General features: G+C 46.7%; 1 protein-coding gene across 4 annotated transcripts in view; it reads right to left on the bottom strand.

Moving 5' to 3' along the window:
* The window catches only part of TP53BP2 (tumor protein p53 binding protein 2), a 642,763-nt gene that overhangs the window by 185,677 nt on the left and 443,919 nt on the right, over nucleotides 1-13,167 (bottom strand). For 3 of the 4 annotated variants that reach the window (XM_069608638.1, XM_069608637.1, XM_069608635.1), the window contains exons 10-11: nucleotides 3,640-3,759; nucleotides 3,206-3,354 (exon numbers count right to left, since the gene is read on the bottom strand). In XM_069608638.1, the coding sequence (XP_069464739.1) occupies nucleotides 3,206-3,354; nucleotides 3,640-3,759 (269 nt within the window). The remainder of the gene's footprint in view (nucleotides 1-3,205; nucleotides 3,355-3,639; nucleotides 3,760-13,167) is intronic. The other variant, XM_069608636.1, reaches the window with a different exon arrangement.

Consider the following 13,167-nt stretch of genomic DNA (forward strand, 5'->3'; position numbering starts at 1 on the left):
AGTATCTACTAGCTTTGTGTTGATTCTGTACAAGTATTTTGAAGTGTACTTGATTGCTGCAAATATTGCCCTTTTTAAAGAATGCTGATTTAAAAACTATTGTTAAATAATTATTTTAACTACAAAACCTTGAGTGTGAGTGTTACTTGGATACTTGTATTGGTGGATTTCATTGCTACAGCTCTACAGCTCATATTTACCCCCCTCGAGCTACGTCCGGCTGCTCAGTCACACTACCAACTTGTGTAGTACAGGCCTATACCAATAGGTGGGTTACCTAATACCAAGAGGACAAGGGTTGTGTCGTCTCCCACAGGGTTACTACATCAATGAATGCCTAAGAATGAAGAATGAATGAGCGGAAAAAGGCTCCACTCATTCAGCATATAAAGTAAAAGGTCCAGAAGTCCAGCAAAAAGTGCTGGGGGTCTCACTAGGAGAAGACATGAACCATACAAATGATAAATCTCCCCAACATGGACCTAAAATAATATTTCCAAAATAAAACATTTGGTCAAGTGTGGAAGCCAGGGAGGAATACATATCTTCTGGTCTTGTACTCTGCAGTTTAGTCTTTAGACATAGTCATCATAGACTCCCTTTCTTTTTGCTTTGTTTTGACTGCCAACCTAACTTTTTGGAGGTATACTTAACTAACTTTTTGCTCATTCTTATGGGGAATCTGATCAGTCCGAAGACTATCAGTACTGGTAGACTAGGCTCTTGTAAGTTTGGCCAGGATACTTCATATCCTTATAACCTTATTTTCTAACTTTGTTGTACAAATGCAGTTTGTCCAGGATGGGATGGTGGCCTCGGAAATGTTTCTAGTCTGATATTAACCTTTCACTTGTGCACTTTTGCTATTACCACAAATGGAGAGTAAAACTGGCTACCACTCTAAAATGGCAGTGCCACAAGATGTTGCCTGTCCTTCGACCATATTGTCTTCTTCTTGCCCCATTGGTTCCACAATTGCCATATATGGAATTCACTTTCGCTGGGAAAACTCTGGCTTTCTGGGCAAAGCAGCGGTCTGTGTGTGAGATCAGATGTGGGCGCTTCACATCCACCCCCCTGAACGTCTGCTGCTGGACAGATTCTGTGGCCAGTGGCTATCCATGATTGGATAGCCACTGCTAGTTTGAATGGTGCAGTACTGGTGGACCTGGGCAAGCTTCCAGTACAGATTCTGGCTAAAAGAACGACACCTGAAGCCATTTGACAGATCGTTTGAAGAAAACCCTGATGAAGAAGTGCAACCTGCTAACTAACTGAGGACGACCGTTTCAGAAGACTAGGATTGCCTCCAGCCAAGTCCCGGTGTAGCCCCGACCTTCAGTCCTGATCTCAAGAAGGCCCTCATTGGTACTTCGACCCATGGACCCGCTCGTGGATCTGTGCCTACTGAGCCTTTGATACTGTCCCTGGACCACCTGGTGGACGAACCAGCACTCTTCTGGACTACCTGGCTACCGCAGATGTCGTTCTGAGTGCACCCTTGAAACTTGGAGGATCTACAACTTAGGCTTCCAGATACCTGCTTCAGCATTTTCAGTCTTTTAGTCCTACTGATCGTGTTCTCGTCGTGAGGTCTCCTGAGGTTGCCTGCTCCGCAGAGGTTTTCTTCATTTCATCTTGTTAGTAAAGATTTTCTATTTGCACCTTTCCCTCGATAAATTCCTTTGTGACCTCCAGTCTTTTTGATTATGTTTTAAGCTGTCCTGACTTTTGGAGGTCAGTAAAGCCTTCTGTATACTTCCCTTGCCCGTTTGAAAGGACGCATCCTTTCATCAACAGTAGTTTTTTCGATGGAGTTTTTTCCTAAACAATTCCATCGAAAAAACGAATCTAAATATATATGGGAGTTGGGCAGGGGGTTAAAACGGGTGTAGGATTATTTTTCCTAAACAATGCCATCGAAAAAACGAATCGAAATATATATGGGGCTTGGCAGGGGGTTAAAAGGGGTAGGAGGATTGGGGTGCCAATACTACTAACGGGTGAACTAGGTTTGGGCGGGCCCCCCACTTTTTTAAAATGTTGATGCATTTTTTTGATGGGATTTAATCTGGCAAAAAAGCCATCGAAAAAACGACAGTAGTTGAACGGACATAGAACTTCGTTTTGCTCGTTCTTATGGGGAAAACTGTCTCTTTTGGAATTCTTGTATTTTTACACATAACCTTACAAAGGAGTGCAGTAAGGATATTTTGTATCCTTATCACTTTTTACCCGAGGGTGTTTTGGTTACTTTGACAATGTGCCTAAAACAAGCTGGTGTCAGTTGTGTGATTTCTACTGTTTTTGTGATTTTCTCTTGTGCACTTTTGCATTTATCGTGAATTGCTACTAAAAAGTAGCAAGCACCCTAAAATGGCAGCGCAAGCACCCTAAAATGGCAGAACTACACGATTTATGCTTGTTTATTATTATTTTTTCCATTTATAAAGCACACTAAGCCCTGGGTCATCATGGCGCTGTTACATAACTGGCTACTCAAATGGCTTATTAGGTTGGTCAGACATATGTGGCTGTCCAGGTATACACGAACAACCAGGTTTTTTGGGCTCTCCGGAAGGCCCAATAAGCTTGTTCGGCTAGCAGGGCAGGTGGTAGAGTTACAATGTTTGGCTACAATGGATGGGGAGATGGATCCACCGGCTCTAGCCAGTTTGAATTGAGGATGGATGAATCGGTGGGCATAAGCCGATCTAGTGGGTCTGGTTGATTGTATTTTCCTGATTTTCTGTGTGATGTAAGGAGGAGCAGTGTTGGAGAGGCATCTATGTGTGATTGAGAAAAAAGAAGCAACAATCACATGTTTTCTTCCAAATCACCCAACAAAAAACCCTTTGCGAGTCAGAGGCGTTTTGGAATGCTAAAAATGCTTTAGTCAGACCAGGAAAGGGACGCTGGAAATGGAAAGAAATTGTCCTGTGCGTTTCTTGCTTTGTTTTGCACACTTCGTGTCCACTGATTTATAAAAGAATAGAGTTCATAAAGTGACCCGTCTCACTCTAGAGACTGAAACACTATTTCAAACCATCTAAGCCACGTAAGAGGTACAAGTTAATTTCTGGTGTCATTATTAAAGATGTCAATCAAAAAATGAGACTAGACAGTACCATAATTGACCCTTCAGTAGATATGTGAACAGAAGTGGACCCCAGATTTAAAGAAACCAGGTCCCGTATCTCAGTACCTGCCCATCTCGGAGGAGATCTTCGCTGCTCAGATTTTTTCTCATCGTGCCAAACACTGGAAGCCCAGTGGATGGATCAACGGAATCAAACATTGAATATGGTCGCAATTTCTTGTCTCTTTCCCTCAAAAGGACTTCACTGTCACCAGCTGAAAGATCAGAAAAATAATTGAACGCCATTAATTCAAGAATCAAGAACATGCCTGATATAGAACCCAGATGCACAAACTATAGTTGCATACAGTAGAATGAAGTGAACAAACCCGAAGCTTCAGAGGGAGATCTACACAATTGTAGGTAGCTAGCACTTTCCACTATCACTTTGAGCATTTAAAATGATGTGTGCATCCAAACATGGGCTGAAAACCAAAACTGGTCCTAGAACCCAAACCAGTGTGAAAAGATTTTCTTTAATTCTCTTCATCCATACATACCATGTCCTGGGCCATTTATCGACTCTTTCATTGGTCCTGGGTGATTAAGGTTATCTCCATTGGCGATGCTCCAGTCGGGGGAAGCAGGTGGAGGTTTCCCACCTTGGACTGATGAACCTGCTAAATGAGTAAGGAAATAAATCACAGATTGTAACGAAAAATGTCCTTTGTCATTATAAACACAGCCATAATTAATGGAAGCATTATTTCAATTAACTAGCATATTTCGGGGTTTACTGACACCAGCTACCTTTTAGAACTATGAAATAGCATTCGTCGAATAGTAATGCTTTGTACTGAAATTTGATCACATCCTTCAAACTCAAAACAGTCATGTTCTAGTGGACAATTTGTGGAAATCGCTACAGAGGGTAAGGAAATCAACATCCATACAAGTGCTGAGATTCTATAATACCTTTAAGTACTCCAGACTAAATGCTGTCCCTCTATAGTTAGTATCTACTTTTGCAAAAACATGTGCTTCATCAGCAAGATAAAAGGGTAGCACTGTAGCAATGTTAGAGCGAATGCTGTGAAGTAGAGGACATAAGTGGTAGATTTTGAAGGAACACGAAAAGATCTGCAAATCAATAGTTGTTATGATGATTTCCAAAATCAGCTGTGGCGGTGGATTTTGGGAGGCCAACCTATTATGGTGAACAGGGAAGACATTAAATTATAGGAAAAACCAATCAAGGTAGGTGGTATAGTGCTAAGGCTTAGACTTAAGGGGGGTGAGAGTGGTCTAGGTCTACAATGAGTTCGCACAGAGCACCCCCAATAATTCCAGATAGAAAGGAAAGTGCAAAAATATACAATGATTTCTTAGACCTTTAAAAAATACACACTAAGCAATGAAACCTCTAGGCAAATATTTTAAAGCAGTTATATACATTCATCCTTAGGAGAAGATAGAAAGCATTTGATTCAATAACCAGTGAAAAACAGGTAAGTAAGCAGATGTATAAAGTTCAGTGGAACCACTTTAGAGCAACCATAAAACAATTCCCCAGCACTTAGTCCAGCCCGCAGATGGTTTGGGGCCTTGTGTCCTAAGGATACCAGTTCCAATGTTATACTTTTCAGGGAGGTTTACTGTGTGATTGGACAATACCAGTGGTTGTAACTCAAAGCTAAAAAAGTTAAGGAAGGTTCAAGCAAGTAACACTCAATCCCACTACAGTGGCATAGGCCTACAAATGGATCCTTGACTAGGTTACCTCGACCAAACTCGGGACAGAGCAAGATAGGGACAGGACTTTACACCCATGTAACCCTATGAGGCACAGGGGAGGGGGAACCGGTATGTTATAACTAAGCACCCGACTCCAATTTCTCCAGAGACCACTGCTGAGGTTCTGTATTCATTGTGGACACAGTTTACTACGCTTGGTCTGGTCAAGGGAGGTCCATGGGTCACAGGTGCAGAAGTCACTTTCATACACAGAATTTAGTTTTGTTGGTCGCAGTGCTTGAATCTCGGTTCCAGGAACCTTCATGCTGAATACCCAAACGAAGAAAGGATGATGACTTAAGTGGAGCAGGTGACCTCAGGACACCTATAGTGAGCAAAGAAGACTGACTGCAAAGGGAGTCCCACGGGTCAGGCAGCAACAGGTGATCTTCAACGGATGAACAAAGAAAGTAGCAGGCCCTGCATGGCTTCCTTTGATGCAGGAAAGCTGAAAATGCAGGCACATGTGTCTTGTAGTACAGGTTGAAGATCCTCCAAGTTCCAAGGCTGTACTTGGAACAGTGACGGCTACAGTGAGGTAGCCCAGGAGAGAGATGGTCAGTTCACCAGTTGGTGCAGAGACACTGCTGAAGCCTCAGAAGGCACAGATCATGAAGCAGAGGTCAAGACTGGTTGTTCCTGCCAGTCCAGGATTTGTGCGTTAGGCAAGATTTGATGTAGTAACCCTGTGGGAGACGACACCAGCCTTGTCCTCTTGGTAATAGGTAACCCACCTATTTGTATAGGTCTGTTGGTAAGTTAAGTTGGTAGCGTGACTGAGCGGCCAAACCTATCTCAAAAGGAGTAAATGTGAGCCGTAGAGATGTAACACTGAGATTCACAATTACAAGTATCCAAATAAGACTTAGTGAAGGTTTTCAAACAAAAGAATTATTTATTTAATGGTCAGTTTTAAATAAGCCTTCTTTAGAAAGGGGCAATATGCAACAATAAAAAAACACTTCATAACACTTTGTTCGAGTTCAGATAAGCAAGTAGATACCGTTTTGGGATGCCTCACACACAATTCCTACACCCTGAGGTGACTTCAATTGCTAGGACAAAATTTGGCATTAATATATCACTTTTGGTACTTTTGCAATTCTGAGATTGTGGAAAAGGTTAGGGAAGGAAAAAGGTTAACAGATTCTCACAGTATGTGAATACGTTGCAATCTCCCAATGAAGTCTCGGTTAGACCTTTCCCAGCAATACAAGTTAAAGTTATGCACCACCTATGGCGGACAGTTAAAACCAAAGTCAATGGGTCAGAAGAGTGTGAAGGGGTGGGGCGCTGTTGATCAGCCTGCAAGATGGCTGCCTAGCTGAGAAGCTCTGTGAGACATCGACACCAATCAAACAAACAGCAGATGTTTCCTGTCCTGTGCCCTATAATTGCTTCTATTTGTTACCTGGAGTGTGAAGCACGTCGGTCTGCGATATTGCGAAGAATCGGAGCTCTGCGACCGAGATACAGCCATCCAACCTGTGGGGCGGCTGGGCCGGTGTCGGGCCTACCCCTTGAGCCTCGTGGGGCTGGGTGGTCCCGGCCCTGCGGCGGTTCCCGCCTGTGCAGGCACCCGTGGAGCCCTGTTGCGGGCAATCTTGACCGAGATGCTGTTGGCTGCTGTCCCCGGCTGGCAGTGCCGAGTTTTGACAACTGTCGTAGACCCGCGGAGCGGGCCCGTCTGCTGTGCTGCGGCAGGGAGGGCTGAGTCAGAGACGCGCGGCCTGCATCTCCCCGCGCTGTGAGGGGCCCTGCCGCGGGGCGCGAGTGGCTGGAGACGGGCCGCGGCTCCCGCTGCTGGCCTTAAGAGTATCACCTGGACCCTCGTGAACCGGGACCAACCCGACCATGCCACGGGTGAGTGCGCTGGTGGGAGGTGAGGGGCAGCGCCGCTGTGGGCCCTACTAGACTCTGTTGGCCGGCCCGATCGCGGCTGCCCTGACCCCCGCCTCACCCCAGCAGACACCATACGCTGACAAGCGGGGGCGCATCGAGGGAGCCCACGCACCCATTCCCCTACGGGTGGCGGGTCCCAGCTCTCGCTGCTCTTGTATCATCCGGCCCTTGAGTCCCTCCGTGCACGGGGAACCGTAGCTGCGGAGGGCGCTCGCCACATCCATATATATATATATATATACACACCTCCTGCTGGCCTGGCCAGCTGCTACGTGGTCCACCGCTCCCTGTAAGGGGTTGCCGGAGGTCCACATCATTAGGGCCCCCGCCGCCCCGATGTGCTCTCTTGTTGGTTTGATGCGGCGCAGCACCTCATACCACCCAAAGGCCTTCCCAGACTATCACAGAGCCACAGTACACAACTGAGATCACATACCTAGTGGCTTTTAATATCTCTTTGGTATTTGTGTTCTCACACACGCTTCCTGGCACACACCCTCAGGAATTGTTCATCCGTGGTGCAACAGTATACTTATGCTACTTCTGTGGCCATTACTCCAGTGATCTATCAAGGAAATCTGTTTTTTCGCCGCACAATTGCCCACTACCCCTGTACTGCTTAACTGGCTCCTTACAAGTGCATGATAATTCCGCCAGCCCCTACCCGGCATCTCCTGCTACGCAGAAACTAAATAGTTGGCTCAGTGGTGACCTGTGCGGGCCCTAAGTATAAGATAAAGGACACTGCCCTCCCCTGCTCCCGCTCCGGGTTGCTGACGCATTTCCCTCGCCCTGTTGGGCCTCCACCCCAGCCCCTCGCCGACTCCTACTGCTCCTTCCGGGCGTCACCTGCCCAACTTGGGACCTACACGCTTAACCCCCCCGTGGCCTCTGGGGGCCAATAGAAGCTGCAATCAGTCCTTCAAAACTGTGCCTGGAGGGCCCTGGGACCTGGGCCCTCACAGACTCCATGTGTGCCATATCTTGTGCCGACATCAGCACTGGCATGACCATACATCTTTGAATCTGCAACTTGACACGAAACCTATGCTGTGGACGGCGTATACTTATATGAGGCTCCTTCCATGGTCCTGTAGGAACCGGCTAACCCTCACTTCTATGTACTAGGTTAGTGGGCTGCAGCCTAACCTATACTGTCACGTTGCTGCTGCAATCTCTAAGCATTCAGCCCTGGTGGTGTCACACTCGGCACCCCGCCTACTGCCAACCACTAACTGTGCTCTCTGACCCTGGCCTGAATCTAGATCTTCCACGGCTATAACCACGGTGTGTTGCCCGGTCCCTACACTGATCACAGAAACCTATCCTGCCTCCTGACATCGACCATCTGGGCTCCGCCTCTTTTTCGACTGTATTGAGATGTCTAACAAATCCAGAGGTGCCAATAAAACGGGCCATAGATAAGTTTGCCAAGGCAGCACCTCGACCAGATCAGGGTCATGCATCATCGAATCAGGAAGATTCTGCATCACCCTTGGGTACTCCAGCTCCTGACCTGACGGCAATGATGGAATCAATGTCCAAGAACTTGGCCTCTTTTCATGAAAAGTTGGACGATATAAATGCTAACGTTGCATCACTCAAGTCCCGACTGGATCACGCTGGGACCAGAATCACTAAGGCGGAATCTAGGATCAGTACTAATGAAGATGGTCTACATACTCTCCAGGACACAGTTGCCTCTCTTACACGCGACATGACACGTGTTAAGACCAAGTGTGACGACTTGGCGTCTAGATCGCGCAGGAACATCATAAGTACTAGCAGCGTTCCAAAAAACACCCTTAAGGGTCGCATGGAACTAGCTATTGAGAACCTGCTTAAAGATCTGCTGGACAATCCTGATCTGTCCTCCCTTCTTCACTGTGGAGCGGGCTCACCAGGTCCCATCCCCCGACCCAAGCCTGGGGACTTCCCTAGACCCATCATTGCTAGAATACTTACTATGCAGACAGAGATCTCATCCTTCACCTATCTCGTGAGAAAGGGGAACTACGCCTTGGATCCCAAATAATCTGGATTTTTCTTGACTTCTCTGTGGGCGTACAACAGGAGAGACGTCAGTTTCTTGGTGTGAAAAAGATGTTGCGTGAACGTAATATCCATTATGTAATATTGTTCCTGGCACGGCTGAAGTTCACCTTCAAGGAGAAACTCTATTTTTTAACTGTCCCTAATGAAGCAGTGAAGTTTATTGAGGCGCAGATACCGCTCAACAACCCGGCTGATGATCTTATGGACAATGATTGACCTATAATCTAATTATTCTCGGACTCCCTGCAGTTCATGTACCCAGAATCCATTAATATCTGCATTGGTGGCATAGTCGGGTTCACTGCTGCCTCACCATGTGAATAGATATTATTCCACTTATGGTACACAATCACCTGCGCTGTTATCAGGAGCTCACTTTCAATGCTGTACCCGTCAGAGTATCGCATTAGAGCATACTCTCACTTACAACTGTACTTTGTTTTACTCGAGCTATTTGAATTGTTGGTTCATACCTGTAGCTGTCCTAGTTCTATTTTTTGCTACCACATGTGTCGGTGAAAGGGAAAAATGTGTTCGAATTGCTTACACTGCCGATCTAAAGTACCGTTTTTGTTACTGCATTACTCCTGTTCTGGTCGATTGCATGCTAACAGCACTCCCCGTTGTGGTTGCAATGGCTACTTTAGTGGAATTGTTAGGTGTTGGCCCCAATTGGGCCCATAGCACGGTCAGTCTATGTTAGGACCTGCCAGTTATCACCTGTTTAGAGGGGGTTATTGATGATTGTGGGAAGGGGTGTGGTGGGTGGGTTCACTGCCAGCTGTGATGGGCTGTTGAGGGAGGGAGTGGGAATGTTGTTTGGGGAAGTTTTATTGCAAATGGCAGAGGCAGACCAGTATTTCAAGTCATGATGGGGTGCACTAGTGCGAATAGTTACAGTTGCAATAGCATGCTGGGACTCACTAGTGGGATGTACCCTAAAACAATGCAATTTCTACAAATATAATGTCCTCGAATATCCAGGGACTAAGTAACTTCAAGTCCTACAAAATCATGGCCTATGCCCAAAGACACCGTATTAAAATACTTATGCTACAAAAAACGCATTCCACGGGCAGCTTGGCGAGACACATTGCACCATCCTGGGGACCTAATGGATTCTACACATCTTACTCTACACAAGCTAGGGGTGTGCTGACCTTGATTCATAAATCTATTAAGTTCACACTCCATAAGGACTATACTGATCCCAAGGACAGCTATATTGTCTTGTACTGCAAGTTAGTGAACAGGGAATATATTCTTGTTAACACTTATGGCCCTAATGTAGACACCCCAGATTTCGTTGATAACATAGCCTCAATACTCCTGGGGTATGTGGGTATTCCAATCATCTGGGGAGGCGACATGAACTTGATTCTTGATGCCAGTTTGGACAAGAGTGGAACTGCACCCAGACCTCTATCACGGGCCGCACGCAGACTACACATACATAGTGCATTCATTGGACATCCGAGATGCTTGGAGGGCCCTCCACCCTCAGCTACGTGAATATACTTCTTCTATCCGTTCACGATAGTTCCTCTAGAATTGATCTTTTCCTGGTATCTGACAACCTGATGGGACAGATTATCAAAACACAGATACTCACCCGCACTCTGTCCAACCATGCCCCGATCACCCCGTCTATGGAGTTGGGTGCACCTATGCTTACTTTCAGTACAATGCGCTTCAAGTCTGCTGCCCTCCTCGACATAGTTTTCAAAGCTGACATATTAGCGGACATTGAGACCTTCTTCGAATGCAACTCTCTACAAGCCACTGCTGCAGGGGTCCGCTGGGAAGCCTTTAAGGTATATATCAGAGGGATGTCCATTTCGAAGGAGGCGGGGGTGCTAAAGACTATACAAAATTACCTTAATCAACTGCGAGAATTGGAAACGGCTTGTTCATCAGCAGCCGACCCCGCCAAACTTGCTCAAATCAGGGAGGAACTTAAGGTATTTCAAAGTAGGAGGGTTCGATATTTTAGTCTCCCACAAGCTGCACGTAAATATGGGGAGGGCGAAAGACCTGGCAGAACACTGGCGAGACTAATGAGAGGGGGAACGGGGGCAAACCCAAATTGTGTCCATCAGGGATGCGCAGGGTGTTCCACAATGGTCGGGCCAGCAAATATTAGACATCTTCACTGATTTCTACACTAATCTATATGCTTTACCCCCTGAATATAGTGAACGGCACGAGAGACCTACTTGATCAGATCCCTACAACATGTATCTCCTCTTCAACTAGCGACCCGCTGGACTCCCCGATCCAGCTGGACGAGATAGTCAAAGCTATTTGGGATCTCCCGAAGGACTCACTCCCTAGTTTTACCAGGAGCACTTTGATATTCTTGCTCCCAAACTACTGGAGATCTGGGAGGAGTCACTTCCGGCATCCACTCTCCCTCCCTCCCTGCGTGAAGCCGCTATTATATTATTGCTCGAACCCGACAAGCCTAGTGACTAGTGCGATTCATATAGGCCCCTCTCCCTCATGAACATAGATACCAAGATCGTTGCTAAGGTTATAGCGAATCGCTTCCTTCCTATCATGTCATGTCATACCTGGTCCACGAAGACCAAGGGGGCTTTGTACCCAGGAGATCCACTTCTCATAATATCCAGCATCTTTTCAACGTCATGGCCAGAATGGACCAGGACGCGAGTGCCATCGCAGTCATGCTGGATGCTCAAAAGGCATTTGATATGGCCTCATGGAAATACATGTGGCTGGTCTTAGAGACGATGGGGATTGGCCCCAACATGATTGGATAAATTAAACTGCTGTACACTACTCCGATGGCAAGAGTCCAGGTCAATCCCATGACATCTACATTGTTCACACTCTTCAGAGGTACTCGACAGGGCTGCCCTTTCTCCCCGATCCTCTTCGCACTTGTGATAGAACCTATGGTGTACCATATCAGAGCGTGCCATTCTCACAGGGGGATACGACTGAAAGACTCCCCTGAGATAATTTCCTTGTACGCTGATGATGTATTATACATTAGAGACCCTGCCACCCACCTGGACACTATACTACGAGACATCACACGTGTGGGCACCCTCTCAGGCTTTACAATCAATTACTCCAAATCTGAGATTTTCCCGCTCACCAACTCTAGCCAGCAACCTAATTCTGAGTTTCCACTCCGCTGGTCCCCCAGCAGTATCAAGTACTTGGGTGTCCGAATGTCTCTATTCAAACATACCCCGCTAGCAGATAATTACTTGGCTGTGACACAACTTGCTGAATCAAAAATGACACAGTGGCGCCATCTCCCATTATCACTCGCTGGTAAACTCTCCCTCATTAAGATGGTCTTGGTTCCCAAGCTGCTCTACATCTTCAGTAATGTACCCATTTGGCCCGGGAATCAATACTTCACACGACTAAACAAATCATGTGCTCAGTTCTTATGGCATTCAGGTGCGGTATGTAAAGAATCGTCTGATATGACGCTACCGTGTGAGAAAGGGGGGTTTCACGGCTCCTGACCTACTACTGTACTGGATGGCCGCACAGGCCCGGTATGCCACTTATTGGTACCGGTCTTCCTCGCATGCTAAACTGGAAACCCTCGCAGCAGCTGAGGTCAATACTATGACACTTGTATTTCAACACGGCTATGTGCCGTATTCTCCTACTGACCCTGTGGTAACTACCCTGCTGGCCTGAGACGTCTATTGACTAAATACTGATGTATCTTATCCCTATTATAAATGGCTCCCCATATGGAGGTTCCCCGGATTGGAGCCCACGCACAACACAGCCCTGGCTCACCGGGGGAGGGGGGGTGGTTGAGTTAATCGATCCACAGACATGGAGGCAGGGTCCCTCCGGGTCTGCACTCGAGATGTTACAATATTATAGGCTCTGTGCTGCCTTCCATGCTAGATGGCCCACCTTCCCTGATGAGCCTCCTGACACATCGCAAATTGCCTATATTGCCAATTCAAGCGGCGCCCGTGGTGTTGCCTCCTCGTTATAGAAAATGCTACTGATGGCCACCCCAATCCGGCCTTCCAAAGCACGTATTGAATGGGCTGGCGAATTGGGCCTGGAGGTCTCAGATCAACTATGGAAAAAGATGTGTTCCCACACTAATAAAGTATCCCTCAATTTCCGTTACTGAGTCATACAGTTTAAGTTACTGAATAGGTTGTACTATACTCCTCTCAAGATTTCTAGGTTTGCTTGCACTACCATACACAACTATGCTCGCTGCAAGACAGAGGGCGCAGACCATCTACGCATGTTCTGGACATGCCACGTATTACGAACTTTCTGGGATGGGATTTTGAGGGCTCTTACGGACATCACCGGCA

This window comes from Ambystoma mexicanum, chromosome 4q, assembly GCF_040938575.1.
Source record: "Ambystoma mexicanum isolate Mex_15411 chromosome 4q, UKY_AmexF1_1, whole genome shotgun sequence".
NCBI classification, from domain to species: domain Eukaryota; kingdom Metazoa; phylum Chordata; class Amphibia; order Caudata; family Ambystomatidae; genus Ambystoma; species Ambystoma mexicanum.